Source organism: Balaenoptera borealis (assembly GCF_965194805.1).
Source record: "Balaenoptera borealis genome assembly, chromosome: 10".
Classification (NCBI taxonomy): Eukaryota; Metazoa; Chordata; class Mammalia; order Artiodactyla; family Balaenopteridae; genus Balaenoptera; species Balaenoptera borealis.
The window spans coordinates 71459034-71486483 of NC_138874.1; the positions used below are offsets into that span (position 1 = coordinate 71459034).

The 27450-nt window shown below is 48.3% G+C and overlaps 2 protein-coding genes across 5 annotated transcripts in view; both read right to left on the reverse strand.

Moving 5' to 3' along the window:
* Positions 1-5176, reverse strand: part of VSTM4 (V-set and transmembrane domain containing 4) — an 89946-nt gene extending 84770 nt beyond the window's left edge. For all 4 annotated transcript variants that reach the window (XM_082407142.1, XM_082407145.1, XM_082407144.1 and 1 more), the window contains exon 1: positions 5062-5176. In XM_082407142.1, the coding sequence (XP_082263268.1) occupies positions 5062-5116 (55 nt within the window). In that variant the 5' untranslated portion in view covers positions 5117-5176. The remainder of the gene's footprint in view (positions 1-5061) is intronic.
* A 144-nt stretch (positions 5177-5320) lies between these two features.
* On the reverse strand, positions 5321-23028 carry FAM170B (family with sequence similarity 170 member B). Its single transcript, XM_082407146.1, is given in 3 exon segments — positions 5321-20199; positions 20202-20255; positions 21602-23028. Coding segments are annotated over 3 exon segments (867 nt in total). The 5' UTR covers positions 21714-23028; the 3' UTR covers positions 5321-19498.
* Between the last annotated feature and the right edge of the window lie 4422 nt (positions 23029-27450).

The following is a 27450-nucleotide window of genomic DNA, read 5'->3' on the forward strand; positions in this document are numbered from 1 at the left end:
GAATTGGGAGAAACAAAATTCTGTTGCCGAAGCCCCCTGTCTGTGGCACTTTGTGATAGCAGCCCTAGCGAACCAATACAAGCTTGCTCTCAGGAAGGTTCACTTCAGGCCTAGTCCTACCACCAGCCCGTATATCTACACCCGCATTCAGTGAGAGCGTATGGGGGTGGCACTGAAACGACGACGCCCACAGGCTCCTCGGCGGCGTTAAGCTTTGCTAGAAGACACCGGCTCTCAGGTTGTGTGGATCCCCGTGCCTGCAGTGACCTTTCTCAGAAAGCTGGTGCCCCAGCTAACGCCCTCCCCTTGACACTGGAAATGACTACCTGAAGCCCAGGGAACACAACTCAACCCTCAGGCACGCAGCTGTGGGAAGTGGCATTGCTTGAGGGAGGGGAAAAATGCAGATAAAGGACCCAGTGCTTGGCCAATGTTAGCTGAGCTGGATGTTTAAATACTAGGAGAGAGCATCACACAGCTTCTGCCCCATGGCAGTCATCAGGCTGCAGAGGGGCCAAGAGGCAGGCAGTGGAGGCAGGGTGACTAGAGTGAGGGGCCGGGGCTGGGGGGTTTCAGGCCTTTCCCTTCTGGGTCTCCACACCTTGCAGGGCAGAGGGGCAAGGCAAGCAAACATGGGCCAAGCCAACTACAAGACAGGGGAGGTGGGGTTTCACTAGACCCTCTGACTCCAGGTAAGGTAAGGGAGCAGCCCGGGGCAGGGCAGAGTCTCCCCTCTCCTGGCCAAGGAGGGAGAAGCATCAAAGTCATTCTAGGCTGGAGAATTTAATTTCTTGCTTTCTGACCCTGCATTGCAGGGAAATGAGGTGGGAGGTAGATCCCCCGTCCCCATCCCTTGGCCACCTCCACATTCAGTGCTCCGCTTCCTCCAGCTTACACCCCAGCTTATGCTTTGTTTACTTAGTCACTCAACATGTAGTTCCTGAGATCTGCCATGTGCCAGACACTGTGAGAAGAAGACACATCCCTGACCTCACAGAGCTGAGAGTCCAGTGGGCTAGGCACTGGTCATCAGGAAAAAGACACAGGAGAATGTGACTACAAACAGCAACACATGCTACAGAGAAAAGGTGCAGGACTTATGAAAATCAGGGTGAGAGACTTCCCTGGTGGCGCAGTGGTTAAGAATCCGCCTGCCAATGCAGGAGACACGGGTTCGAGCCCTGGTCCGGGAAGATCCCACATGCCACGGAGCAACTAAGCCTGTGTGCCACAACTACTGAGCCTGTGCTCTAGAGCCCGCAAGCCACAACTACTGAAGCCTGCGTGCCACAACTACTGAAGCCCACGTGCCTAGAGCCCGCACTCTGCAACAAGAGAAGCCACCGCAATGAGAAGCCCGCACACCACAACGAAGAGTAGCCCCTGTTGGCTGCAACTAGAGAAAGCCCGTGTGCAGCAACAAAGACCCAATGCAGCAAAAAATAAACAAATTTATTTAAAAAAAAAAAAATCAGGGTGAGATTCTGATCTCTGCATGTCAGGAAGGAAAGAGACCCTGGAGAGGTGACTGTGAGCTGAAGGCTGAGGTGGAATTCATGACATAAATTCAGGGCAGCAGTGAAGAATGATCTTCCTGGAAGACGATTCTACCTGTGCAAAGGCCCTGAGGCAGGAGGAACATGGTGCAGGCTGGAAATGGAAAGATCAGTGTCCTCCAGTGAAGTGCACCACACCATCGCCCAGGCAGCCACCTGTGTTTGCAGACTGACCTCAGGAGGGGCCTTTGCACCTCAATCAGGGCCCCCAAGACCAGTTCTTAAAGGAGGAATATGACAACATGGGCAGGAAAGAGACTGACCCAAAACAGAGGGTTGGGATTCCTGCTGCAGAGAACCATATTCCTTCAACAAGCACATGCTCCATGACTTGGTAGCTGGGTGTGCCCGCCTTACCGTGGGCTGGGCGCTAGGATGCTCAAGGCCCAGAGCCTTCCCAGTGGTGTGGCGGGGCTGGGCAGAGAGCCAGGGGTTGGAATCCAACAAAGCCGGGCTGGAACCCTGGTTCTATTAGGAGTGAGGCCCTCAGAGCCTCAGTTTCCTCATCTCAAAAATAGGAAGATGATGCCTTGCGTGGTGGGTATAAGGCTCCAACAAGAAAGCACCTTGAAAATATCGATAAAATTTGCACTCCCTGAGGGCGTGACAGGTGGGGATAACAGAAAGTGACATGCACAGTGACCTGTAAGCAGGATGGGCTTCTTGTGGGTATGATCTGCAGTCACACACGGCCCTATGCTTGGAGGGCCCCCACTTGATTTAATCTCTGCTGTTGCTGTCTTAAAAGCTTAACAATTTTTAAATGAGGGGCCCTGCATTTCCATTTTGCACTGGATCCCACAAATTATGTAGCTGGTTCTGCCTGTAAGTGAACATCAAGTTCCTGCGGATAAGATTTATGGGGTCTAATCCTCTTATTCCCATTTGGATAATGTTGTGAAAAGGACTAAAGCTCAGAAAATGGCCTAAAAGGACATCATTGTAGCCAAACGGTACACAACCAACTCATGTAGTACTCAACCTCCCCCTCTCCCTCCATCCCTCTCTCTCTTCCTCACACTCATCATGAAGCGAGAAATAGCAACTTACAGGTGCAGGGGAGTACAGAACTTCTAACAAAAACAAGGCACCTGCCTCACCTGGGACACAGAGGTGGCAAGGCTGGGGCCCCTCTGTTCCGACCTGGCCAGAGATGTGCTAGTGGCTCTGTGCTCCACACTTCTTCTCTGTCCTGAACAGACTGCCCCCCATCCTTTCGGGGAGCCAGGAGCTCCTGGCTCCCTGAATGCAAATTGTGTGTTCCAGTCGGCAGTGCAAATCTCATTCTTATTAAAAGGACAGTCTGAATTCATGACAAATAAATCTCTGAAAGAAATACAATTGTATTACTTAAAAACCCATGGCACTAGAAGCCAGTATTTACCAAGCACCAAGCAGAGACCCAGTCTATAGGGTAGGTAATGTGTTCATATTAAGGCGGTCACCTTAAAATAGCTCTCATCCAGGACAAACACATGGCCTTGACCAAAGATGAACGCTAACATTTGCTGGGTGTGCCCTCTAGACCAAGTACTGTTCTAAGCACTGTAGATGTATTTTCTCAACTTATCCTCATAGTATGTTGATCCCCATTTTTACAGACAAGAGGGCTGAGGCCCAGAGAGGCTAAGCCACTTACTCAAGCTCACACAGAACATGGCAGAGCTGGAATTAGCACCTAGGCCGTCTGGCATCAGAGACAACACTCACTCACCGATCTGGACCACAGCACAGCTTTTAGTGAATATCTGCCCCTCACTTTGCTTTTCTGTAAAATGATAGGTGGGACTAGGTAACCCCTAAGGTCCCGCTTCTCCCCACAATGGAGAGGTAGAAAAGTGCACCAGTTAAGAGTCTAGACTTATGTATAAAGTGATTCTGCCAGGCTCTCTCTTGAGGGGGACCATGACGAGGGATTGTGGGTGAAAAATTTAGAAGAGAGACAGGCACACGGTGAGTGCTGCACTAGCAGGGGCTGTCATCATTACACAGCCTTAGGCACAGCCAGGGTGGACTAACGGTTCTTTAATTCCAGCTCTCTAGGCTCCTGAGGTCTCCTGGAAACATGAGAATGTCTTTGACCCCCAAAAAGCCCCTCTCTGGGGACACCCTATCTGACAGCACCTGCAATTAAGAAGGTGGTCGTGGAACACAGGGGACAAAGATCCCTGTGCCCCCTGTATCTCACTGGCTGCTGGCCACTAGAGCTGCCATGGTCCAACCATCTCAGTCAAACCTCCAGTAACTGTCAGCCAAGACAGTGACAAGTGTGAAAGGAACATTTTCCAAAGTTCACTGGAAACTCCACTGCACTGGTAGCCAGGGGACAATGGGTAAATTTCTTCCCACTGTGATGCAAGTTCCTTCCCCCTAAAACTCTGATCTATGCTGGCTCAAATGCCAGCTCCACCATTTGGTAGCTGGGCCACCCTCGGAAAATTACTTAACTCTACGCATCAGCCCCCTTACTTACAAAACACCAGCAACATAGCCTAGCCAGGCCTCCTGCGTTCAAATCCCAGCTCCACCACGTATAAGCCTTGTGACTTAAAGCAAGTCAACTCATGGACCTGGTCTCAGTTTCCTCATCTATAAAATGGGGGTAATAATAATAGCACCTCCCTCAGAGGCAAGCTTAACTGAGTTAATGTTTGCAAAGCACTTGGATATATATATTTACTCTCGTCATTATTACTTTGAGGCACTGTCGTGATTATATGAGATAACTGTAGCTCCCAATGGACACCCAGGAAATGTGAGTGCCATCGATATATTTATTATTACTATTATTCTAGCCAGCACAGCCCTTTCAGCCTTGAGAAATAAGGAGAGAAAATTCTTCGGCAAATTAGAAGTGGGAGCAGAAACCCCAAATGAAAGCTAGCAATGCGGGTAGGGGCTGCCCCTAAAGCACGGGGCTTTGGAAACGGGTGAAGGGCCCGCGGCTCCAGGCAGCCGCGGATCCCCTATCTCCCCAGGCCTGGTCATCATGAAACGCCCGCGAACAAGTCCTCAGACCCCAACCGCCAGCGGCGCAGATCCGGCCCCTTCGGACCGGGTCCTCTGAGGAACTCTCCGAAGAGAGTTAAAGGGAAGTTGCTGCCCACACTAACCTGCCAACAGCTGTCGGTGCTGCCTGTTGGGAAGAAAACAGAAAACAAACCAAAACTAGGGCTCGCACGGTTCTGCTCGCATCTTCCACTTGGAGGCCTGGCCTCTGGAATGGAACCGGGCTGCGGAGGGTCTCCGCGGAGCGCTGGGGTCCCGGCCGGGCGGGGAGCGAGGAAGGGGCGCAGCATCTCCGACCCTTGGGAGGCGCCGCTGTGCTCCGCCGCCTGGACAACCAGACCCGGGCCCACGGACGCCGACGGGGACCGGGAGGGGACAGCCCGGAGGCGGCAGGGCCTCCCGGCCAGGCCCAAGCCCCGAGCCCCGGGCTCCCCGGCGCCGGCCGCCCTCGCCCCACCCGAGGGGTCCCCGAGGCGCCCGGTCCCAACGCGCTTACCCGGGGCCGGAGCCCGCGCCAGCAGCACGGCCGCCGCCAGCACCAGGAGCCGCATCTCCCCGCCGCGCCCGGCGCTGTGACGCGGGAGCAGCGCCGCCGCCCGCCCGCCACCACAACCAACCCCCACCCGCCCCCCCACCGACCCCGCCGCCGCGCAGCCCGCCCCGCGCCCGCCCCGCGCCCGCCCCCGGCTCGGCCCCGGCCCCCGCCCCCGCCCCTCGGGCCGCCTGCCCCCGCCGGGCCAGGGCTTCTGGGCGCCCCGAGCGGCGCCGGGCTAAGGCGCGGGCCTCCGCCGGCGATCCTCTCTGTGATCTGTGGGCGGCTCATTTCACCACCCCTATTTCACAGATGCGAAAACTGAGGTTCTGGGAGGCGATGGCTCAGACACAGGACATACTAGATGCAATGACATTGGAGGTCACTTTGCATTACAGGCCAGTTATTGCTAAGGGGAGGGTGTCTTGGAGGTTGGGCAGAGGGTGGGGGGCGACTCCCAAATGCGGGGGCTTCCCTGACCTAAGGCTAACCTGCTGCCCAGGGAACCTCCTGCAGTCGCTCCACAGAGACCTTTGGGAGCCAAGGAGCAGCTGAATTTGGATGCGGGTGGGAGGGTATCAGGGACAGGGACGCTTGGAAAATTGAGAAGGTCCACACAGATAAGTTCAGAGTGTGTGGACACTATAAACAATGATGGCCCCTTAGGGTGCCCTCACCCACAGACCTGGGCTAGATACTTTGCACCATGCCACTAAATCCCGACACTGTGAGACCCTGGGACAGCTTTTCAATCTCCATGTGCCTCAGTTTCCTCCACCTGTACAATGGGGAAATTGGCATGTCCCTCATTGGGTGTTGAAGAAGATCAAGTAAGACATTTCCAGTTAAGGCACTGCACCTGGCCCCTGGCCTGTGAATGTCACCTATCTTTACTCTTATTATTACAGATAAGGAAGCAGAGGAAGAGAGATGAAAGGGCTGATCCTTGCCAGGATGTGATGACAAGGCCGTTCAGCCCAGATCACTCTGAGCCGATGGTCTTTTCACCATGCTTCTAAATTTGGGACCTGAGCCTGACGTGCTAGTGCAGCATCTCTACAGCAAAGTAAGTGTATATGAGGTATGTTTTGTGTGTGTCTGTCAGGGGAGGGCTTTGTGGGGTTCCAGAAAATGTGGGCCCTAATTGGACTGGGGTCCCTGGAAGAGGAAGAGAACATGGCACCCTATCCTTCTCTCTAAAAGCAGTGAATGGGGGTGGGGAAGGCATGGAGACAGAGCTGGTGCTGCCCACTGATGCTCAGCCCCAGGGCACGTCCCAGAGGAGACGTCCACCCTGCAGCCCAGGCCAGTGGGTGTACAGCCCTTGTGATTTCTCCAAATGCCAGGTACTCCCTGGGGTCCAGGGTCTCCCTAGGGCTCTTCTAGCTGGGGACCCTCACAAGGAGCAGGGCCCTGCAGAGACTGGGCTGACTGTCCAGACAGTCTGCCTGGAGGGAGCAGCTCCACCCCTCCCCACCGGGTGGGTGATGGAACTGGGGAGCCAGCGGGGAACTGGCTGCAAGGTTGCTGGGTCTGATGCCAAGGACAAGAAGTGAGGGCAAGAACGGATGTCCAACTGGATCCTACAGCCCAGGAATGCACACATTTCTGGGAGACTTCCAGACCAGAGCTTGGAAACCACTTTGCATGTGTGAGCAACTAAGCCTCACACCCCATCCCTGTGAGGTCCCAGGCTCCATTTTACGGGTTAGTAAGCTCAGGCTCAAAGAGGACTGGAGACCTGTCCAGGGCTCTTGGGCCACAGAGTATCTGGACGGGGAACTTGGATTCTGACTATGGAAGACAGCGCTTGGCGAGACAGCAGAGAGGATGCCAGAGGAGGAGGGCTGGTTCTGAAAGTCAACCGGCATCCCACCCCGGGTACCACTTGTGGGTCCTTGGGCAACATAACCTCTCTGAACCTCATTGTCCAGATGAAGGTGACACATGTAAAATGGCATGTCAGCATGACTGCACATGCGCAGGGCGCTAAGGAAGCGGCAGGACTGTTTGGTGTCCTCCATGACCTCCCACCTCAACCTTTGTGCTTGCTATTTATTCCCCATTGGTGGAAAGTAGAAAGGGCTCTTTACACAGGTCAGTCACATTTAAAGGAGCCAATTTTTGCTTTGGTCATTGTATCACTTTTTTTTTAAGGTTTTTTTTTTTTTTTTGATGTGGACCATTTTTTTAGTCTTTATTGAATTCGTTACAATATTGCTTCTGTTTTATGTTTTGTTTTTCTGGCCCCAAGGCATGTGGGATCTTATCTCCCCGACCTGGGATTGAACCCACACCCCCTGCATTGGAAGGTGAAGTCTTAACCACTGGACAGCCAGGGAAGTCCACCATTGTATCATTTCTAAATATCGTTCTCTCCTTGCAGAATTGAGCAGATATTCCACTCAGCATTAGACTTAAATGCCCACCCTTTGCCTCACTTTCTTTTTGCCAGAATTGATGCTGTGCTGGAGATTTAGGGGCTGGAAAGTGCTTTTCCTGCAGTTCTGCAATACGTAACGCTGTTCTCTTTTCAGCTGTGTGCTCTCCCAATACTTTTCAGCTTCCCAAATAATCTACCAGACTATCTTAATAAGACCTTTGCTGCATGACCCCGGAACAGGGAAACACACCCAGTCTCCAGGGCAGACACTGCCAATGACCCAGATGAGATGCAGTATTTCAGTTGTTCTGGACTACAATAGCAAAGGCCTTCCAGATATTTACCTTCAGCCCGCTGCCTGCTCACTCGCTTACAACCTTAGGACAATTTAAAAATCCTCCACCAACTTATTTGTCCAACCCCTGGCTCCATCAGGTCTATGTTCTGAATTAGAAGAATAATACAATCCAATTATTTTCAAAAGTTATCTCTTCTAAAAATCTCCCTGTCTGGGGTTTCTGGACGAGCATTCAGACTGTTCTGAAGTTGATCCAGGTCCCTGTGGACACTAAGCTATGCGGAGGCCCTACTCAACTAATGCTGATTCTATCCGTCACCACCGAAAGAATCTTAGAAATCCAAATTCCCTCAAAATAAATGTGTTCTGCTATCACATGGCAGGCTGGGGAGTGGAGGTCTCCTTTTCCTCTTCCATTATTCAGTTGTTTGCTAAAACCTGGTCTGAGATGAAAGAAGAGGGCGTGGTTTTTTAATCAGCTTGATTTTGTGTATAGCAAGTATATTCCTAAGCTAAAAGCACCAAAGAAAAGTAAACACCCCCTTCTAAGGTGTTAGGTGTGTTTCTGTGTTACTTTTTCAGTCTGGATTTATACAAGTAATTTTCAAGATCTCCTCCTCCTTAATGCTCACAGGCATTTTGGAGCCAAAAGCACTTAGTTGCATGCTTGAATTATCACCAATAGGGAGTGAACAAAGAGTATACTTCGGACAGAAAGGGTTTCAGCTGTGACTGATGGAGGGAGGATAGGAAAGAAGAGATCATGGTTACAGAGGATGCATCCATCCAATCAGAAGGAGAAGCCATCAACCAGCAATGGTGGAACTTCCATGAAACCTGCAGCATCTTTCCCATGCACAACTAGGGAAGGGGTGTGGAGTGCACTGGTTTTTCCCTAAAGGTAAGGAAATATGAAGCTATAAGGCTGACAGTACATCTAGATAGAAATAGCTTCTCCAAACCAAGCTATAGTATATAAGTTTGGGTCATTCCATGACCTTAGCAGTGATTGTGAGCTTGGTTGTCAGGCTCTGCAGGCTGGATGCAGAAAGAAATGGCCCCCAGATTCTAGAAGTCTCCAGATGGAAGGGACTGGAAAGAGGGTGGGATTAGGAACTGGACAGGTCATCTATATCACTGATCACAACAGAGCCCATGCCTGTTTGCTCTTCCTAGTCCTGCTGGCAACATCTACCGTGAAAGCAGCCCTTGAACTGAAAATTAAAGGATGCTGGGAGAGTCCCGCCAGCAGCGGGTGAGGGACTGTTCCAGGCAAGGGAACATGTGCCAAGGCACAGAGGCTAAAGGACACAGGACTTTCAAGTCCTGCAGGTGGCTTCTGGGGGCCTAAAAGACCAGTTGAGTCTGGGGAGTGAGATGTGGATGGAGGAACAGGCAGGAACAAAGCCCTAGCGGCCCCCCAAATGGCAGATCCAGGAGTTTGCACTTCATCCCAATGATGGTGGGTGCCATCAGTGAAGGAGGGGAGGTGTCGCAAGGGTCCCCCAGGCATCACAGAGGGGGCACCACTAGGTTTGGAGGCAGGGGCTACTTTGAGTCTAATATCTCCAATGCAATTGACAGTAATCCAAGAGAAGTGTTGAATTTCAGAGTCTATAACTCACAGTGAGGGTAGAGAAAAAGGAAAGACAATTGACTCATCCTCAAGCCAATGTGAGATGCCTTGAAAACAAGTGTCATTGTCTAGAATCTGAGACAAGAGAAGGGCTGAGTACTGAGCCCTAGAAAACCCATTCCTGCACAGTGCCCAGTGCCTGGTGGGCCATCAATGTATATCTCAAGGGTGAAGGAGAAAGAAAGGAAGTTGTTTCTTGGGCTACCATAACAAAGTGCCACAAACTGGGGGACTTAAACCACAGAAATGTATTGTACTCACCGTTCTGGAGGCTAGAAGCCTGAGATCAAGGTGTCAGCAGGTTTGGTTTCCTCTTAGGCTTCTCTCCTTGGCTTGTGGATGGCCATCTTCTCCCTGTGTCTTCACCTGGTCTTTCTTCTTTGTGTGTCTGTGTCCTAATCTTCTCTTCTTATGAGGACACCAGTCATATCAGATTAGGGCCCACCCTAATGACCTCATTTTAATTTAATTACCTCCTTAAAGTCCCTATCTCCAAATACAGTCACTGTCTGAGGTGCTAGGGCTTAGGACTTCAGCATGTGAATTCTGGGGGAGATACAATTCAGCCCATAACAGCAGGGAAGAAGGGAGGAGGAGGAGGAGGGAAGAAGAAGGCAGCCAAAGAGGGAGCTGATGAAGACAGCTGACAAATAGAGATGGGGTAGGGAGCCAGGAGAAAAGAGACTCAGTCACCAAGGTCAGCTATCAAGGAGAGGGACAGCTGATCCCAAAACAAAGGCAACAAGAGAACCAAGAAAATCCTTCATTCACTCATCCTAGCCTAGGACTGAAAAACATAGCCTGGGAGTCTGGGAGAAGATAATTCTCTCCTCTCGTGCATTTCAGACGTTCCTAAATAGCAGCCTTTATTGGGCCACAGAGATCTGGAGCTGGGAGCAGCTTTCATGCCAGCATCCACCCCCTCAGCACCCCATCATCCCCGCATGGATGAGCCCATCCTGGTCTCCCTGCTCCATCCCCTGTGCCCTGTGGGTACTTATTACTTTGGGTTAATCAAACAAGGAAAGGTCAGTGCTAGAGGTTGGCAGAGGCTGTCCTTGGAAAGACAACCTTCAATAGGCAGCTTGGACCCCCTAGGGGGTTTTTGGAAATGTGTGGGACATTTTTGATTGTCACAATGATTTGAGGGGTGGATGCACAACTGTCATTCAGAGGCAGAGGCCATGACATGAATGCCCTACATTGCAGTGGGCAGTCCTGCATGGGAAATAACAGTCCACGCAAAATGCCAATCATGCCCACTTTAGAAACAGAGAGAGTGATGGGAAGTCTCTGATGCAGTCACTGGGGCAACCGAGGGCTTCTGGGGTTTTGTGAGAAGAGGGTGCACAAGATTCAGAGTCATGTCCAAGAACAAACTGGCTGTTGATTGTCTTCCACCAGCTCCAGGTCACCATGCTGTTCTTGGACTAGGCATCTTTCAGCCGAGTATCTCACGGCCAGCCTGGTTTTCCTCTCTGCCTCTGCAGAGGAGTGCTGAGTCCAGCTCTCAGCTCCCCCCAGGCCAGTAAAATCAGAGTCAGGACTGCTCAGGCTCCTCCAAAACACTGGCCCAGATAGAGCCAGGGCTGGTCAAAAGGGAAGCCTGGCTGATAGCTCAGCCAGCCTCTATCTCTGGCAGGCCCGGTTGCTCCTCCGAGCCTTCCTGTCTGGATGAGGACAAGATGCAAGAAGCTAGTGCTTTGTGCGGCATCTAGAGTAACCTCCTTCAGAGGTGAGTGAGAAGACATCCCACTCTACCTACCCTTTTACTCCCCTGAGGGCACACACATATGCACCCCACTCCACACAAGGACGGATGAGAGATACAAGACATCTTCAGGGTACATTTCCCTCTTCCTGGCACCCACCCCTCCGCAGGTGAGCTCCAAGATCTGGCCCCACTTCTCTTCCACGGCCCTGCCCTAACTCTGTTCCCATTCCCTCAGGGACTTTCTCTGAACCTCTAGCTAACTGATGAAATAATTCATGTAAAAGGCTGATAATTGTCTTAGTGTGTGAGCTTTCCAAGGATATTATAATTAAAATAGAGAAGGACAAGTCTTAAGTCAATGAATGGCTCTCTGATGATGAAATTGCTGAACTGTTAATTGCCTGAAGAGAAGATCATGGGGACAAAGGGACAAGCTCTCTAGAGGGCAAAACAAACCCTCTTTTCCTTCTTTATAGTGATAGCCTTTATTCTAGAAATGCAGAGCCCCAGTCCTAGCTCAGTTTGGGATGTCTGGGCTAGTTGCTCCCTCAGGGGGGTGCTGGGTTTCTATCCTTTCAAGACTCTGCTTGAAGGGGTATCACCTCTTCCAGGAAGCCTTCCAAGCCCCCAAAGGCTGAGTTAAGTCCCCTCTTCAGAGCCCCCACGGTTTCCTATACAAATCTCTACACACAGCATCGTAAATGTCCCTGCTGGGCTCTCTGATACCTAATACAAGACACCGGCCATCAGTCATCTCTATGTCTTTCCTGCATGTAGGTTGGCAATTGGGATGATCTCAGATGGTATAGCTTTACATACTGTCCAGGCTGGGAGATTGTGTCATCTTAGCATGCTGCAGTGAGAACCCATCAGCCCCAGAAGAATCCACCTTGTATTCAGTCCCATATTCATTTAGGAAGCAACTTGTTTTCGCAAACACCAAGCTCAGCAGTGACATAAAACTAATGTTGTTAGTTTGAGTTTTATTGCTGTTGTAATTGTGCTTGTATTTAATGTGTAAATTTGTTTTTATTTTTATGGTTATCAAGGAACTATAAACTTGAATATTTGTGTTGTTTAAGTCATTGTGTAAGCAGCAATAACTAAGTCAACCCGGGCCTGTTCTTGGCCTTTGAAAGGATAGTATTCAAGTTTGCAAAATACTGCTGTCAGGAATTCTCACTCTCTTCTCCTGAGATCGATGGTACCTCACGCTGCAGTTGCTGGGTGTGCCCTGGGAGGGGCCGCAGGAAGTCCGGCGGCAGAGCATCAGCAAGCCCTCAGGTGTTACAGCATTGTTCACGGACCTTCTCTCCAGGTCCCTGTGCTCCAGCCCAGCCAGGCACAGCACGGCCCAGTGCAGGGCAGCACGTACCACATGCACACACACGTACACACCCACTCACACACAAATGCACGCACACGTGCTTACATGTACACACAGGGTCTGGCTCTTGGCGCCATGCTTTGAGCTCGAGACATGGCATTTTCATGAACTGCTTTTGTGAACGCTTGTTGCATCTTGCCTACAGCTCAGCACATCCTGGTCCTCATCATCCCTGGCCCAGCTCATCTCCAGGTGGGGCCTTCCACTCAGTCTCACTGACAGGGCAAGCAGTAGAGACTTAGAAGAGAATGGAAGGGAACATACTGTATTCTCTTAACCAACCTACGTGCCACCACGCACACACACACACACCAGATCCCCTCTGATGGGAGCCCAAAGCACTCTGAGCGCTCAGGGCCAGTAAGCCCACTCCGTATTTGCCATAAGTCAGCCTCTTGGTCCCAAATTCAGTCATGCCATTCTGGGCATATAAATCGACAAAATACTGATTTTGCACCCACTGCGCGCTTGCTCTCCTGGGGGCCTGAGACCCGGAAGCCTCCCCACCGGAGACAGGGACCTCCTCAAGCCTTCCTGGCTGCCGCCTGCCTGCCTCTGGCTCTTGCTCTCCAGCATCTGTATTCATTTGTTAGGGCTGCCATAACAAGACACTGCAGCCTGGGGGGCTTAAGCAACAGACATGTATTATCTCCCAGCTCTGGAGGACAAGTTCAAGATCAAGACGTCTGTAGGGTTAGTATCTTGTGAGGCCTCACTCCTCGGTTTGCAGATGGCTGTCTTCTCCCTGTGTCTTCATTCTGTGGTCTTTCTTCTGTGTGGGTCTGTGTCCTAATCTCCTCTTCTTTTTTTTTTTTTTAATTATTAGCACCTTTAATTATTATTTATTTATTTATTTATTTTGGCTGTGTTGGGTGTTCGTTTCTGTGCGAGGGCTTTCTCTAGTTGCGGCAAGCAGGGGCCACTCTTCATCGTGGTGCGCGGCCCTCTCACTATCGTGGCCTCTCTTGTTGCGGAGCACAGGCTCCAGACGCGCAGGCTCAGTAGTTGTGGCTCACGGGCCCAGTTGCTCCGCGGCATGTGGGATCTTCCCAGACCAGGGCTCGAACCCGTGTCCCCTGCATTAGCAGGCAGATTCTCAACCACTGCGCCACCAGGGAAGCCCTAATCTCCTCTTCTTATAAAGACATCAGTCATATTATTAGAGCCCAGCCTAATAATGACCTTATTTTACTTTACTTACTTCTTTAAAGACCTTATCTCCAAATAAGGTCACATTCTGAGGTACTAGGGGTTAGGACTTCAACTTTTAAATTTGGGGGAGGGGGACACAGTTCAGCCCATGACAGCATCCATAGCTGAGCACCTCAGAGACTCCCATGGAAAGGTCAGTCAGGACTCTGACATCTTTGATGGACCCTCATCTTCCCCCACCGAAGCCTCATACCTGGACTGCCTTTGTGATGTCACATTCCCCTGTCGATGTATCCTCCTTAACATCTGCCATTTCTCTCTTTCCCCTTCTGTCTCCCTTCTCCCATTTCCTTCATCCTGCTGCAGTGCCTTCCCCTTCTTCTCCCTGCAAAGCCCTGTTTTCATGATCTTGTTTTCTTCCCAGTTTCACTATCTTTTACCCTTTCTTGCTGTTGAGCTCCCACCACAGTTTTCTCATGAGATCTCCCTCTCACTCACAGCTTTCAACCTTTATAAGAAATGAGGACACACCACAAAAAGAGCTTTGTAATTTAACTCTCTTGAGTTGGCTGAGTCCTGATTCATTAGAAAGTGCTCTTAAAATCAAAGCTAATTTGATTCAGAAGAGCCAAGGATTAAGATGTCAAGAGCTGGGCTTCTCAGAATGTGGTCTATAGACCACAAATGTGGACACGGAAGGCCCCCAATGTCACTTCTAACCTCAGGTAATGTTTGATTAAATGTTTTATTGCCTTTTTATTATAAAAGCCATACTTCCTCAAATGGAAAACAAAGAATAATGCATGTTACAGGAAAACCAAAATTTATCAACAATTATCAACTGGAGATAATCACTTTGATGTTTCATTGCACTTGCAATATTTCCAAGAATATCTGTGTATCTATTGAATGGAATATTTTCCATGTTATTTCCTAATCAGTCACATTTAGTACATAGGAAATCTTTTGATATATATTTTGTCTCAATCCTTCGATTACCTCTTTTTTTTGGAAATTCATTTGAGTTTCCAAGGTAAGTATATTGTCTTTTTCTAAAAAATGAACAGAATTATCTGTCCATTATATATAACTTTTCTGTTTCATGTTTTATTGAATTGGTTGTAACCTCCAGAACAATGTTAAATAAAAATTGTAATAGATGACATATTTTACCTGATTTCAATGGGAACACTTGTAGATTTTTTGCTACTTGGTTTAAGATAAATACTCTATACCATCTGAAGAAAATTTCTATCCTTAGTTCTAAAAATAATATAGGAATTATTGTTGTATTTACTACATTTTTAATTGTGATATAATTTGCATACCATAAAATTCAGCTTTTTAAAGCATACGATTCAGTGGTTTATAGGCTATTCACAAAGTGTGTAATCATCACTGCTATCTAATTTCAGAATGCTTTCATCACCCCAAGAAGAAACCCCATATCCATTAGCAGTCACTTCTCGCTCCTCTCCTTTCCCTGAATCCCAGGCAACCATCAATCTGCTTTCTGTCTCTATAAATTTGCCTGTTTGGAAATTACATATAAATAGAATAATGCATTTTGTAGCCTTTTGTGTCTGGCTTCTTTCACTTAGAATAATATTTTCAAGGTTCATTCACATTATAGCATAGATCAGTACTGAATTCCTTTTATGGCTGAATAATTTTGTTTATCCATTCATCACTTGATGGACATGTAGGTTGTTTTCACTTTTTTGTATTAGGAATAATGTTGCTATGAATATTCATGTATAAGTTTTTGTGTGGACATTTGTTTTCAATTATCAGAATTGCTGAGCTGTATAATAACTCTATTTTTAACTTTTTAAGGAACTGCCAGAATGTTTTCTAAAGTGGCTGCACCATTTTACATTCCTACCAGCATTGTCTGAGGGTTCCAATTTCTCCACATCCTCACCAACTCTTATTATTATGTCCTTTTTTTATGATAGCCATCCTGGTGGGTTTCTCATGTAGTTTTGATTTGCATTTCCCTAAAGGCAAATGCTGTTGAGTATATTTTCATATGCTTATTAGTCATTTGTATATCTCCTTTGAAGAAATATTTTTCAAATCTTTAGCCCATTTTTAAATTGGGATACTTGTTTTTTATTGTTGAGTTATAAGAGTTCTTTATATATTTTGGATACCAGACTTTTATCAGATATGTGATGTGCAACTATTTCTCCCATTTTGTGGATCATTTTTCACTTTCTTAATAGTATCCTCTGAACACAGAAGTTTTTCATTTTGATGAAGTCCAATTTATATAATTTTTGTTTGCTTGTGCTTTTGGCGTCATATCTAAGAGAAACCATTGCCTAATCCAAGATCATGAAGATTTACACCTCTGTTTTCCTCTAAGAGTTTTATAGTTTTAACTCTTACATTTAGATCTTTTTTATTTTAATTTGTGTATGTGGTATGAGGTAGAAAGCCAGCTTCACTCTTTTGCATACAGATATCCAGTTGTCCCAGCCTATTTGCTGAAAAGATTATTCTTTCCCCCGTTGAATTATCTGGGCACCATAGGTGAAAAACAATTGACCATAAATGTATGGGGTTATTTTTGAATATTTTTCTTTTTAATATCTACTAAGACTATCATAAGATCCTTCTTTCAATATGAAGTATCGTTAGATTTAACAACTTCTGTCTTTACAGTCATGAGATGACCCAAACTCAAGTCATGGTGAATTGTTCTTTTCACACTCTATAAATTTGATTAGGTATCATTTTGTGTTTATAAGTGAGATCAATATATTGTTTACTCTTTTAGTGCCATCTTTGTCAGGCTTTGTTGTCACATTTCTGTAAATTTCATAAAATAAGTTCCATCTCTTTCTGTAGTTTGGGAAAATAAAGGGTATAAAGTGGTTCAAGATCTAAAATGTTTGAGGTCCCTTGATCCTCTGGAAAGGTTCCCCTTACTCACCCTGATCCTTGTCTTATTTGGTGGAGGTCCCAGGTCTCTACAAAGTGATGAGTTTAAACCATGAATGAATACTTACCTCAGCTGAGTTTGAGATATGTTTTAAAAATAAGTCACTATCTGAAGAACAATTTTATCCCCTCCTTCCTCCATCCATGTCAGCTGAAGTTATCCTCTACATAAAAATTTGTTTCGCCAATGTTCTTGTCATCTCTCATTTGTCCTTAATGCCCATCATCTTTCCCCCTGTCTCCAGCTGCTACTACTTAATCTAAAGAAAATACAACCTGTGGAATTGACATGTTTGCTTTTCTGAATACCTTGCATCTGTCTTTATGTTAAAATTTTGCTTCTTTGTGTGATGGTTAGAGTGTAGGCTCTGGAACCAGGCTGCCTGGGTGTGAAGCCTGATTCCGCTGTACACCAGCTCTATGACCTTGACAAGGTCTTAGTTTACTCACCTATAAAATAGGACTAATCCTAGGACCCACCTCATTGGTTTGTGGAGAGCATTACATGACTTATTACTCATAAAGTGTTTAGAACAATGCTTGGCCCTTAGAATATCCATGTTTAACACATAAATACACTTGTCTTTTAAAGGCTGAAATTCCAGAGCTTAGATGCCATGCCTCATTTTGTTCCCTCTGCAACTGATTTCTAAATAGAAATGTTCTCCTCTTCACCAGTGCTCACTATTTCTGGTTCAGCTGCCTCCTCTCCCCTTAGATAGTCCTTGGATTCTACCTGCCTACTGAGCTCCCTCCAACACCACATAGCTCTTCTCAGAAGAGCTTGACAAAGTTTGGACCATTGTCCTATCCTTTTTTTTCTTCCTGAAGGTCCTCCAGCCCTATTCACAGTGAACTGAGAAAGTCTGTGACTCTGCTGCATCTTGAAAATGGTGCTGCAATATCATCCCCATGGTTGACATCCATTCCAAAATGATCCCATAGCTTCTGCTGCACTGGGACTGGTACAGAGAATGCATCTAACACAAGGTCACGGAAAGGGCCATGGTAACCACACATACATAGATGACCACAAATCTATCTCCATCCCGTTTAACACTCTTCAAAGCCCCAGATCCTTCTAACTAGCTCCCTTCCAAAGGTTTCTATCATAAACTGAGCTTATTCAAAAGTGGGCTCATGGGCATCCCAGCAAATCTTGTCCTTTGGTGCTCCAAAATGGAACCCACATTCACCAACCACTCAGGTAAAAACAAAAACAACAACACTTGGAAGTCGTTGTGGACAACTTCTTCTCACCACCCTCATCAAACACTAGCCCAAACCTGTGATTCGCATCTCCTAAATCTCTTTGAACTCACCCTGCCTACAGCTCTTCAACTGCACCCCTTGTCACCAGTGATGTTCTCTCATCCTTTCTTGACCCTGCTCACCACAGAGATCTTTCACAAAGGCCAACCTGATTTGCTTAAAATTCCTCAGGAGCTCCTTGCAGTTTTCAGGGGAAAAAATTCAAGTTCCATCCTTTTGGCTCCCAAGCCCTACTTGACCTAACTGCCCACCTGCCTACGACAGAGAACATGAAGTTTCTCTCGTCAGGGGCTGGTTTCTCCGTATCTGGTCAGGATCCAGCCTCCTCTTAGGTGGCTCTTCTTTCCCCATTTTTCTTGCATTCTCAGCCTCCCTCTCTCTTTCGGATCGTTCCCACTACATATAAACTTGCTCTCTCCCCATCTTTGCCTTTTTGTAGTTTCCTTTTGTCCAGCTAAGCCATCATTGCTTTCCTTTTTAGACAAGCTTGCCAGCACAGCTGTCTAATGTTTGTGTCCAGTGGTTTTTTGTGTGTCCACTACTGCCCCATGCCCGCCTGGCCTCTGCCACCCTCAGTCCCTGGCACCCCTCTCATCACGGCCATCAGCAACCTCCATGTGCCAAATGAAAGGAAACATTTTACCCTCAGCTCACTCCCACTCACTCTCACTTTTAACATGGCTCACCCGCTCCTAGAAACAATCTTTCTTAGTTTTAATGACTCTGAAGAAAACTCCTGGTCTCACTAATTCTACCTGTCCTCCCAGCCTTTGTGTGGAACGTTTTCCTTCCTCAACAACCAGCATGAGTCTGGGGGCCCTCCGCTGGGCTCCCCAAACCTCCTTTAGGTGATTCATCCCCTTGGCTTGCAGTCGTCTGTCCTATCTGCCTCTCACTGCGCGATTGGGGTACGTGTCTCATCAGCACGCCTAACACACAGTGGGCCATCCATGTATTTTCTTGAATGAATGCAGCCCCCTGTAAGGGCAAAGAAAAATTTTGTAGCAACATTTTAAAACAGAGTTGACATATCTGAACTCATGGGTCAGCAGGACTTACCCAGCCCCCATCTCTACCTCTGGGAACCTGCTGTCTCGGGATGTCCGTGCCAGTGTGTAACCTGCAGAAATGGCAATTTCCGGTGGGTCCAATCCAATAACACGATTCACTCAATTAGTCATTGCCTTAAACTTTGAGTTATTCAAGTTTAATCCCATTAAAATAAGACATAGAACTAGGGCCTATGATGAGTTCCTAACAATGAAAACAATAGGGCTGATGCTTCATTTGCAGTTGGCTCTCCTGTGAGTCATGACCCGCTAGACCCACCAGAAAAATAAGAATTCCCTTGGCCACACGCTTGCGGGCTTCAGGTCTTGCACCCACCGTCAGAAACACTTGATTCGGGTTTTGAAATGCACTGTAGTTGAAACGCTGTGCCCTTTGGAGGGTGTGTTCCCCGTCCCTTCTCACGGCCCTCCCATTTTGGCACGCTTCCTTCCCCGGCCCTCATCCTCTCTCCCTGCCCCCGTGGCTGTGGTCCTGATGGCCGGAAAAGGAGCAGCTGCGGTGCCGGAGGTGAGCGCAGGGCGGGGCACATCACCTCCAGCTCATTGCTTCTCTGACCGTGACTGTGACGGAAGCAACTTGACATGGGGTCTTGGACTTCCACTACTGTCCGAAGTGCTCTGCCCCTCCTCCTCTGGCTCTTGCTCCTGCACTTGGCCCCGGGCCCACCTTCTCTCCGGCAACTCCTCGTAAAAGATCTGGCAGCTGAAGCCCTCTTGGATGCCATACTGGGCGTGCTCCAGCAGCACCTCCAGCGTGGGGAAGACCCGGCAGCAGGCCACACACCGCAGCCCGTGGCTGGTGGTGACCAGCCAGTGCGGGGTGGCCCACAGCTCCTGCAGGCAGCACTTCAGGGGCACCAGCAGCTCCGTGTCGTCCGGCTCTGGGCAGGTGGTGTTCTTGCCGGCTTCCAGTTCCCAGCGCAGGTCGGTGTTGGAAGCCATCTCAAAGGAGGAGCCTTTCCGCCTCTGCCTCTTGATGAACTCTGCTTCATGGATGCGGGGCTGCCGACCGACCGGCTCAAAGCCACAGTCGGTCTCCCAGGCCACGGCCACACCCTGCACGGTCTTCACATGGGTGTAGAAGGCGCACACGCTTTGCCGGGCAGCGTCCTCGCCGCCACACGTGCTGGAAGAGCAAGACTGGTACTGGGAGTAGGACTGGTACCCGGAGGAGGGCCGGGACGACGGCGAGCTGCCCCAGCCCAGCACGCCCCGACCCTCGCTGGAGAAGTAGATTCCTCCTCGTGGGCAACGGCCAGGCCAGGCCGCAGAGACGGCTCCTCTCTCTTAGAGGTCCCTGGGAGGCAGAAGGACATTTTCATCGGTGCTGAGGCAGCCGTGCCACAACCCACCTCAGGTCTCTGAAAGGATGCAGGCTCCAGGGGCCCCTGGGCAGGTACTTTCTCCTCCCTGTGCCTGTTTCCCCATAAAGTGGGGATGAAATGCCTTTCTCTTGGGGCGAGGGTAAGGATCAAAAGTATAAACAGATATATCTGAAAGTTAGGGATGTGATGACGGGGATCAAATAATGTCTGAATGTCATATCCAAGGCCTTGACTAAACCCGAAAAGGCCATCAGCTGCTGAATACAGACTGTGGGACACCTACCCACACAAGGCAATCCTCTTTGTTGATAAGAAGGAATAAACTACTGTTACATGCAAAACATGGATGAGTCTCTAATGCATTCTGCTAAATGAAAGAACTCAGGGTAAAAAGGTCATAGAGTATTTGATTCCATTTAGATGACATTCTAGAAAAGGCAAAACTATAGGGAGAGAGAAGAGAACAGGGGTTACCAGAAGCTAAGGGCAGCGGGGGAGCTGGCTGTAAAGGGTCACTAGGAAGTTTTAGAGGGTGATGAAAATATTCTGCATCATGATCTTTGTGGTGGTTAAACAAATGTGTACATGGCAGAATTCTTCAAATTGTACACAAAATCGGTAAGGTTTGTGTATTTAAATCACAGCTCAATAAAGCCAGTTTAGAAAGCCAGACTTGGGAAGTGCTTTGGCCAGGTCACTCAGCCCCACCTTCCCCCTGGCATTTGTAACATGTCTTGTCTTCCCGCAGGGGCATCTCACCCTTTCCTTGAACATTCATTGGATCCCGTCACCATATAAGTGCTAAGTGCTTGCCACATTTTAACTCATTTAATATTAAAAAAAAAAACCTAAGAAATTCCATTGTTATGATTTTTGACGAATTAAGAAACTGAGGCACAGAGCATTGAAATGATTGATGGAACCAGAGCTGGTGCCGGCCACTCAGTCCCAAGAGCCGGTGTGACCCTTAGGTGCTGCCCACGGTCACTTCAAATTGATGTTCTAGATTAACTTTAATCCGTTTATTATAAAGGAAATTTTTACATCACTGCTGAAATCACAGAACTGACATGTCAATTCTGGTTTTTTCAAAGCACATTAAAATATATGACTAACATTTTAGGATTTCATCCTCATACCTTCTGAAATCACCTCATGTGCTCACAACAGCGGCCTCGGTCAGACCCACATCCATTTTTATGGTCAACACAGCACTTTGGTGACAGCACCGAGGGGCAATCTGGTGCCCTCCCCTCCCCTTCCCCTCCAGGGCCACCCTCTCAGGGACACATCAGCCACACCCTTTCTTTCAACTTACCTGACCAGTGCACTTCCACGCTCTCCTCCATGGACCCTGGGCTGGCCAGGCTGAGGGTGGTCCCGTCCGTTGGTGACTGCTCTCCCCTATGGTCCGTGAAGTGACGCTTCATGATGACACCAGTGCCCAGGGACTCAGAGCTCCAGCTGCTGGGTGAGCGTTGGCTCGGGCAGTGCTGAAGCCCTCTGCTGACCCCAGGCCGAGTGGCTCCTAGGCATCCATGGTCACTAGGCTCCTGGCTTTATTCTGTGACCTCATCAGTGACACTGGTCTGTTCTGTGACCCATGGCAAAGACAGAGACCCAGCCAGGATGCCAGGAGAGGCCCCCCACCAGGATCTCATTCCCTGTCGGGACCTTTCCTGCTTTGTGTATTGTCAGGGACTCAAACATAAAGCACACACACACACACATATAAACACATGTACACACAAATAGACACAAACACCTAAACACACGCACATAGACACTTACACACATGTGAACACATGTATATTCATACCGACACACACATAATCACTCAGGCAAACATACACTCAAACATACATAAACACACATATTTAAACACGCAGAAACATACACACACACATACAAATTCAGACCACATTCACTTAACCACACACATGCTCACACATGTACTATCGTCACCCAACAACAAAGTGGGCCCACCTTAACTGTGGCAGCAGCGGGTGACCTGAAATCTTGCCTCCCCCCCACTACTCCAGAGTCGCCACTGCTGCCTCATTAGGGCTCTTGGAGCTCCGTGGCCTGGGTCCCCAGGCGCCTCCTCAAGTCTCCCCCCTCTCTGCTTACCCTCGCTCAGCTCCAGGGACTCAAACATACCAGGGATGCCCCTGCCTCTGGGCTTTGCATTTGCCCTACCTTCTGCCAGGAGCGCCCTCCCCTAGGCCCCGCGTGGCTCACTCTGTCTCTGCAATCTCTGCTGAAACAGCACCTATCAGAGCCACCCAGCATCCATCACCCTCAGACTCTATAACACGTGCATGTATATGCATAACAACTTCCCTGCATTCATCAGCTTCTTCCTAAATGTCAGCTCCATGAGGAGAGAGACGTCATTCATTTCCCCCTCTATATCTGTAGCATCTGGAATACATTGACACATTAACAAGCATTCTAGAGATAATTGTCAGATTAATGAATAAATAAACGATGAACACGTTGGACAGTATTTGGATGAGCTGACAGGGGCCTGCCTGCCTAGGGGAGCTGCCTTCTTTCTACCCCTCAGATCCCTGTAGCCCCAAGGCAGGCTGGTTCTCACCCCACAACTCAAGAGTCCCCTCCTGCTTCTCCACCTGCACAAACCTCACTCCACACACAATCACTCTGGCACATCTTCCAGCTTGCCGTCTCTCTCTGCTCCAGGATGTCTTAGGATTTGAAGACACTTCCTCCAAAACACTTCTCCCCATATCCCCCCAACCCCTGCTCGGTCTCACCAACTCGATTCCTCTGGATCTCAAATTCTCAACAGCTCAAAAGGTGATAGATTGAAAACAATCCCAATATCCTGAAAGCAACAACAACACCACCGGCACAGCCAGCATCTAGGAATATACTCCCCTCCAGAACTAGAAGCCACTATGTAAAGGAAAATACCACAGAGCTTTACTGAGCAATGGAAAGTCACACTTGCACCTACAAAGAGACAATGTTTCCTGGCAGGAAGAGGAAACACTGCAAATGTATTCTTTCTTGCCTAATAAATTAAGAGACTTGCCTTTAAAAACAAGGGGTACTAGCACAAAAATTAAATAGATCAATGGAAGACAAAGATAGTCCAGAAAAAGATCACATGACGTATTTGAATTTTTAAGAGATAAAGTAAATAACAAAAGTCTGGGAGAAAAAAAGTGATGCTGAAAACTTGTATTCACTTTTAAAAAAATCAACTTTGGTATCACCTCATATAAGACAACTAAGACTATTTTTTATGGCTCTGGGGTTGCTTTTTAATTTAAAATGTTTAGAAAGAAAATATAAGTTAACATTCGTAATTATAGGGTGGCTTTTCTAAACTTAAATGTATCAATCACAAGCATTGAGAATCTTTGTCATCTTTTTTATTATTTTTTTTAATTTTTGAATTTTATTTTAGTTTTTTTTTATGCAGCAGGTTCTTATTAGTCATCAATTTTATACACATCAGTGTATACACGTCAATCTTTTTTAATTTCATTGCTAAAAAAAAAAATCTCACTGTTTAAATTTGCATTTCTCTGCTTTTCAGTAAAACTGAAATGAACAGTTCAGTAAAGGAAATGAACAGGCAATTCCCAGGAGAAGAAGGGCAGATGGCTGATAAACATATGAGAAGATGTTCAACCTAACTCTAGGAAGGAAACTACAAATTAAAAACACATGCTATATAGTATATTGTTTTCACCCACAAGGCAAGCAAGAATTTAAAAGATTGACAGTTGCTAAGTGCTGGTGAGAACAAAAGGAAATGAACACATTTACACTCTATTGGTAAGTGCATGACTTGCCTTTCTCAAAGGAAATTTGGTAGCACCCATTACAATTCAAAGTGGGCTCTTTCAGGGCTTCCCTGGTGGCACAGTGGTTAAGAATCCACCTGCCAATGCAGGGGACACGGGTTCGAGCCCTGGTCTGGGAAGATCCCACATGCCACAGAGCAACTAAGCCCACGCACCACAACTACTGAGCGTGTGCTCTAGAGCCCGTGAGCCACAACTACTGAGCCCGCGCGCCTAGAGCCCGTGCTCTGCAACAAGAGAAGCCAACGCAATGAGAAGCCCGCGCACCGCAACGAGCAGTAGCCCCTGCTCGCTGCAACTAGAGAAAGCCCGCGGTGCAGCAATAAAGACCCAATGCAGCCAAAAATAAAAATGATAATAAATAAAAATAAATATTAAAAAAAAAAAAGTGGGCTCTTTCAACTCAGCAATTTACTTAACACCTCCTTCCTGGGAAACGTTCACATTTTGTGTACGTGGGTGAAATAGCACATCGAGAAATATTTATTACAGTATTATCCATACTAGAAAATAAAAGGAAACTTTTCAAAGATCATCAGAATAAAGAAGTAGTTAAGTAAATTACAACATAACCAAACTGTGGAATACTATACTGCAATAAAGAGATCTACATGTACTAATAAGTAAATCCATGTTAAGTGAAAAAAGCAAGATGTAAGGGAATTCCACTTATATAAAAACTAAATATGTATCCCCTCCCCCAAAAGCCCTAAACCAAGTCTATACTGTCTATGAATGCAAAGGCACAGAGGAGATAATCACACCTCACTGGGAACAGTGGTGACCTCAGGGAAAGGGAAAAAAATTAGGAGGGTCTATGGGAGATTGTAGGTATTTTCCAAAAATGACCACACCAGTGCTCCCATCCCATGTGCTCTTCTTACAGTGTGAAGTTGACAGTCCTCCATCGAGAGACAGGGTCCCTCTTCCTGAACCAGAGTGGACTTTTTAACTACCTCCCCCAACAGAATGTAGAGGAGTGAGGCTTGGAGCCTTTCAATGCTAGGTCATAAAAGACAATATGACTTCCTCTGGGTTCTCTCTCTGTCTCTCTCTCTCTCCACTCTCCTTTGGACTCAGCCACCGTGTTGTAAGGAAGCCCAGGCCACATGGAGGTGTTCCAGCCAACAGTTCCGGCAAAGGTCCTAGCCAGCCATCAGACATGTGAATGAACCAGCCTTCAGATGATTCCAACTTCCAGTCTTTGAATCTTCCAGCTGGGGCCCCAGGCATCTCAGGGCAGAGGTAAGCCACCACCTCTGAATTCAACCATCTCCTGCATGAATTCCTGACTCTCAGAAACTGTGAGCATAGATTCACGCACTAATTTTGGGGCAATTTGTTACTCAGCCATAGTAATTCAGCAGACTTTGAATTTCAATGCAATGTTTAAGTATGTTCTGGTGAGACAGCTCACCGACCAGCGTCTGGACTGCAGTGCACCACCCTGGCCCAGCTGAGCGCTGTGGCTCCCCCAGCACAACTTGGGAGGAAGGCTCCCACCACCCACTGTCCATTTACCCACTTGTCCAACCCCAGTATGCAGGTATAACAGCTTCAAAGTTGTTAGCCCTTGGGAAGCTACTTTACCAACTAGAGTACAGTGTTTACACACAGTTCCTTTTGCCTTTAGCCTTATAGTTTCTAGTTGAAAACACCATTTTCCAAAGTTACTTGGGTCAGTTCCTTTCTGCCCCAGAATGTGCATATGTTCCTTCTAACCCTCTCAACAATCCCACCAGGGAGACACTATTAACCACATATTCCAGAGGGAGGTAGAGACGCCAAGGGGTTAGATGAAGTACAGGCAGGAGATAGGACGGTGGGGTGCTGACCCCTCACCCCGGAGGCAGGGCTGCTTTGTCAGACTGTCCGGTGCTGTCCCCCTCTGGCTGCTGCACAGGGGCGGCTTAGAGCAAAGCCCCACCGGAGTGTGCCACCGTCCTTCACTTTCATGTGGGCTCTGGGCTGCTTCCAGCCACAAGAAGGCCCTCTGTCCCAGCCCTGCTTCCTGCTCCAAGCAGATGTTTGGCCAAGGCCACCCATACAGGGTTTCTGCCCTCCCTGGGGAAGAGCAGGGGCGGGGGGGTTATGGCCCAGACCCACCCAGCCCCCTACGTCCCAGCCCTCTCAGCTTTCCAGCTGGGTCTCCAGCCTCGCCAAGAACTTCACGCTCCACTGCTGAAGCCGGCAGGGTTGGTGTGCAAAACCCCAAAAGGACCAACGCAGCACTTTCTCGGAGCTCTGACTCCGGGCCAACTCATTTCACACATCACATGCGAGTCTTAAACCTCATCAAGAAGGCCTGGAGGGTTTTCCAGTCTCCACTTTTCTTCTCCTCTTCTCAGCCCCCACCCCCACTTCTTTTTTCTCAGCTGAGAAGAAGCTAACAGGAAATGAACCAGCCACAGCCCCAGCAGGAAGCAGAGATGCCACCTCTTGCTTCCCTTCACTTCTAACTCCAGAGATGAGCTTGTGTCACAATCTAGGCTACAGGGAGAATCAGATCATTCATCCCAGAGCCGATGAGCCTCCAGAAATAGCCTGTCCACTTGGCCAAGGAGCCTGACGTTACCTGGGGTGGTGCACCGGTCGCAGCATTTCTGTGGCTGAGCCGCTGTGTAAAGTGTTTAAAGTGGGCAACACTCCTCTCTTCACACTAGAAAACAGGGCCCCCTGAGGGGACACCAGCCACCTTGTCACTGCCTCTCTCAAAAAACTCCTATTATCAGACTTAACACCGAGGGAGGTGGGGAAGTGGTGAGTTGCCTTAGATGCTGCGGGCCAGGTATAGGGCGGCCTCCAGACTGGGAGTCCGTCCCACTGAAAGCCTATTCCCAGGAATTATGGATGGCCTCAGCCTTGTGCTAACCCTGCAGAGAAAGTGCCAGAAGATAAGTTGAGGATCAGAGTAGGGAAGTATCATCTTTCGAGTTCATTTTCTGTTGCTTCTTGTCATTATTTAAAAAGAAGTGAGTCAGTGGACCGCATAAGGGAAAACCCAGCCACAGAGAAACATAATACGAAGAGTTCTCCCTCAGTCTCCCCAAGCAAACGGGGAAGGGAATTTTGCTTTTGTTTTCCTTCAGACTTAATAACAGGCTGCTGCTTCTCCGTGGTTTGTTTGGAGCTGTCTCAGGGTTTTGACCTTAACCTCAGGACACCCACACAAATAGCCTAGGACTTCTCTGTCATCAGGGAGCAGGGTGAGGGACACCTGTGCGGGGCCCTCAGGCATGTCCTTGGCTGTGCTCCAGGCCCCAGAGCCCCAACCTGGCCCAGAGCCCCTCCACCCCAGCTCTGGCTCCATGGAACTGCAAAGGTT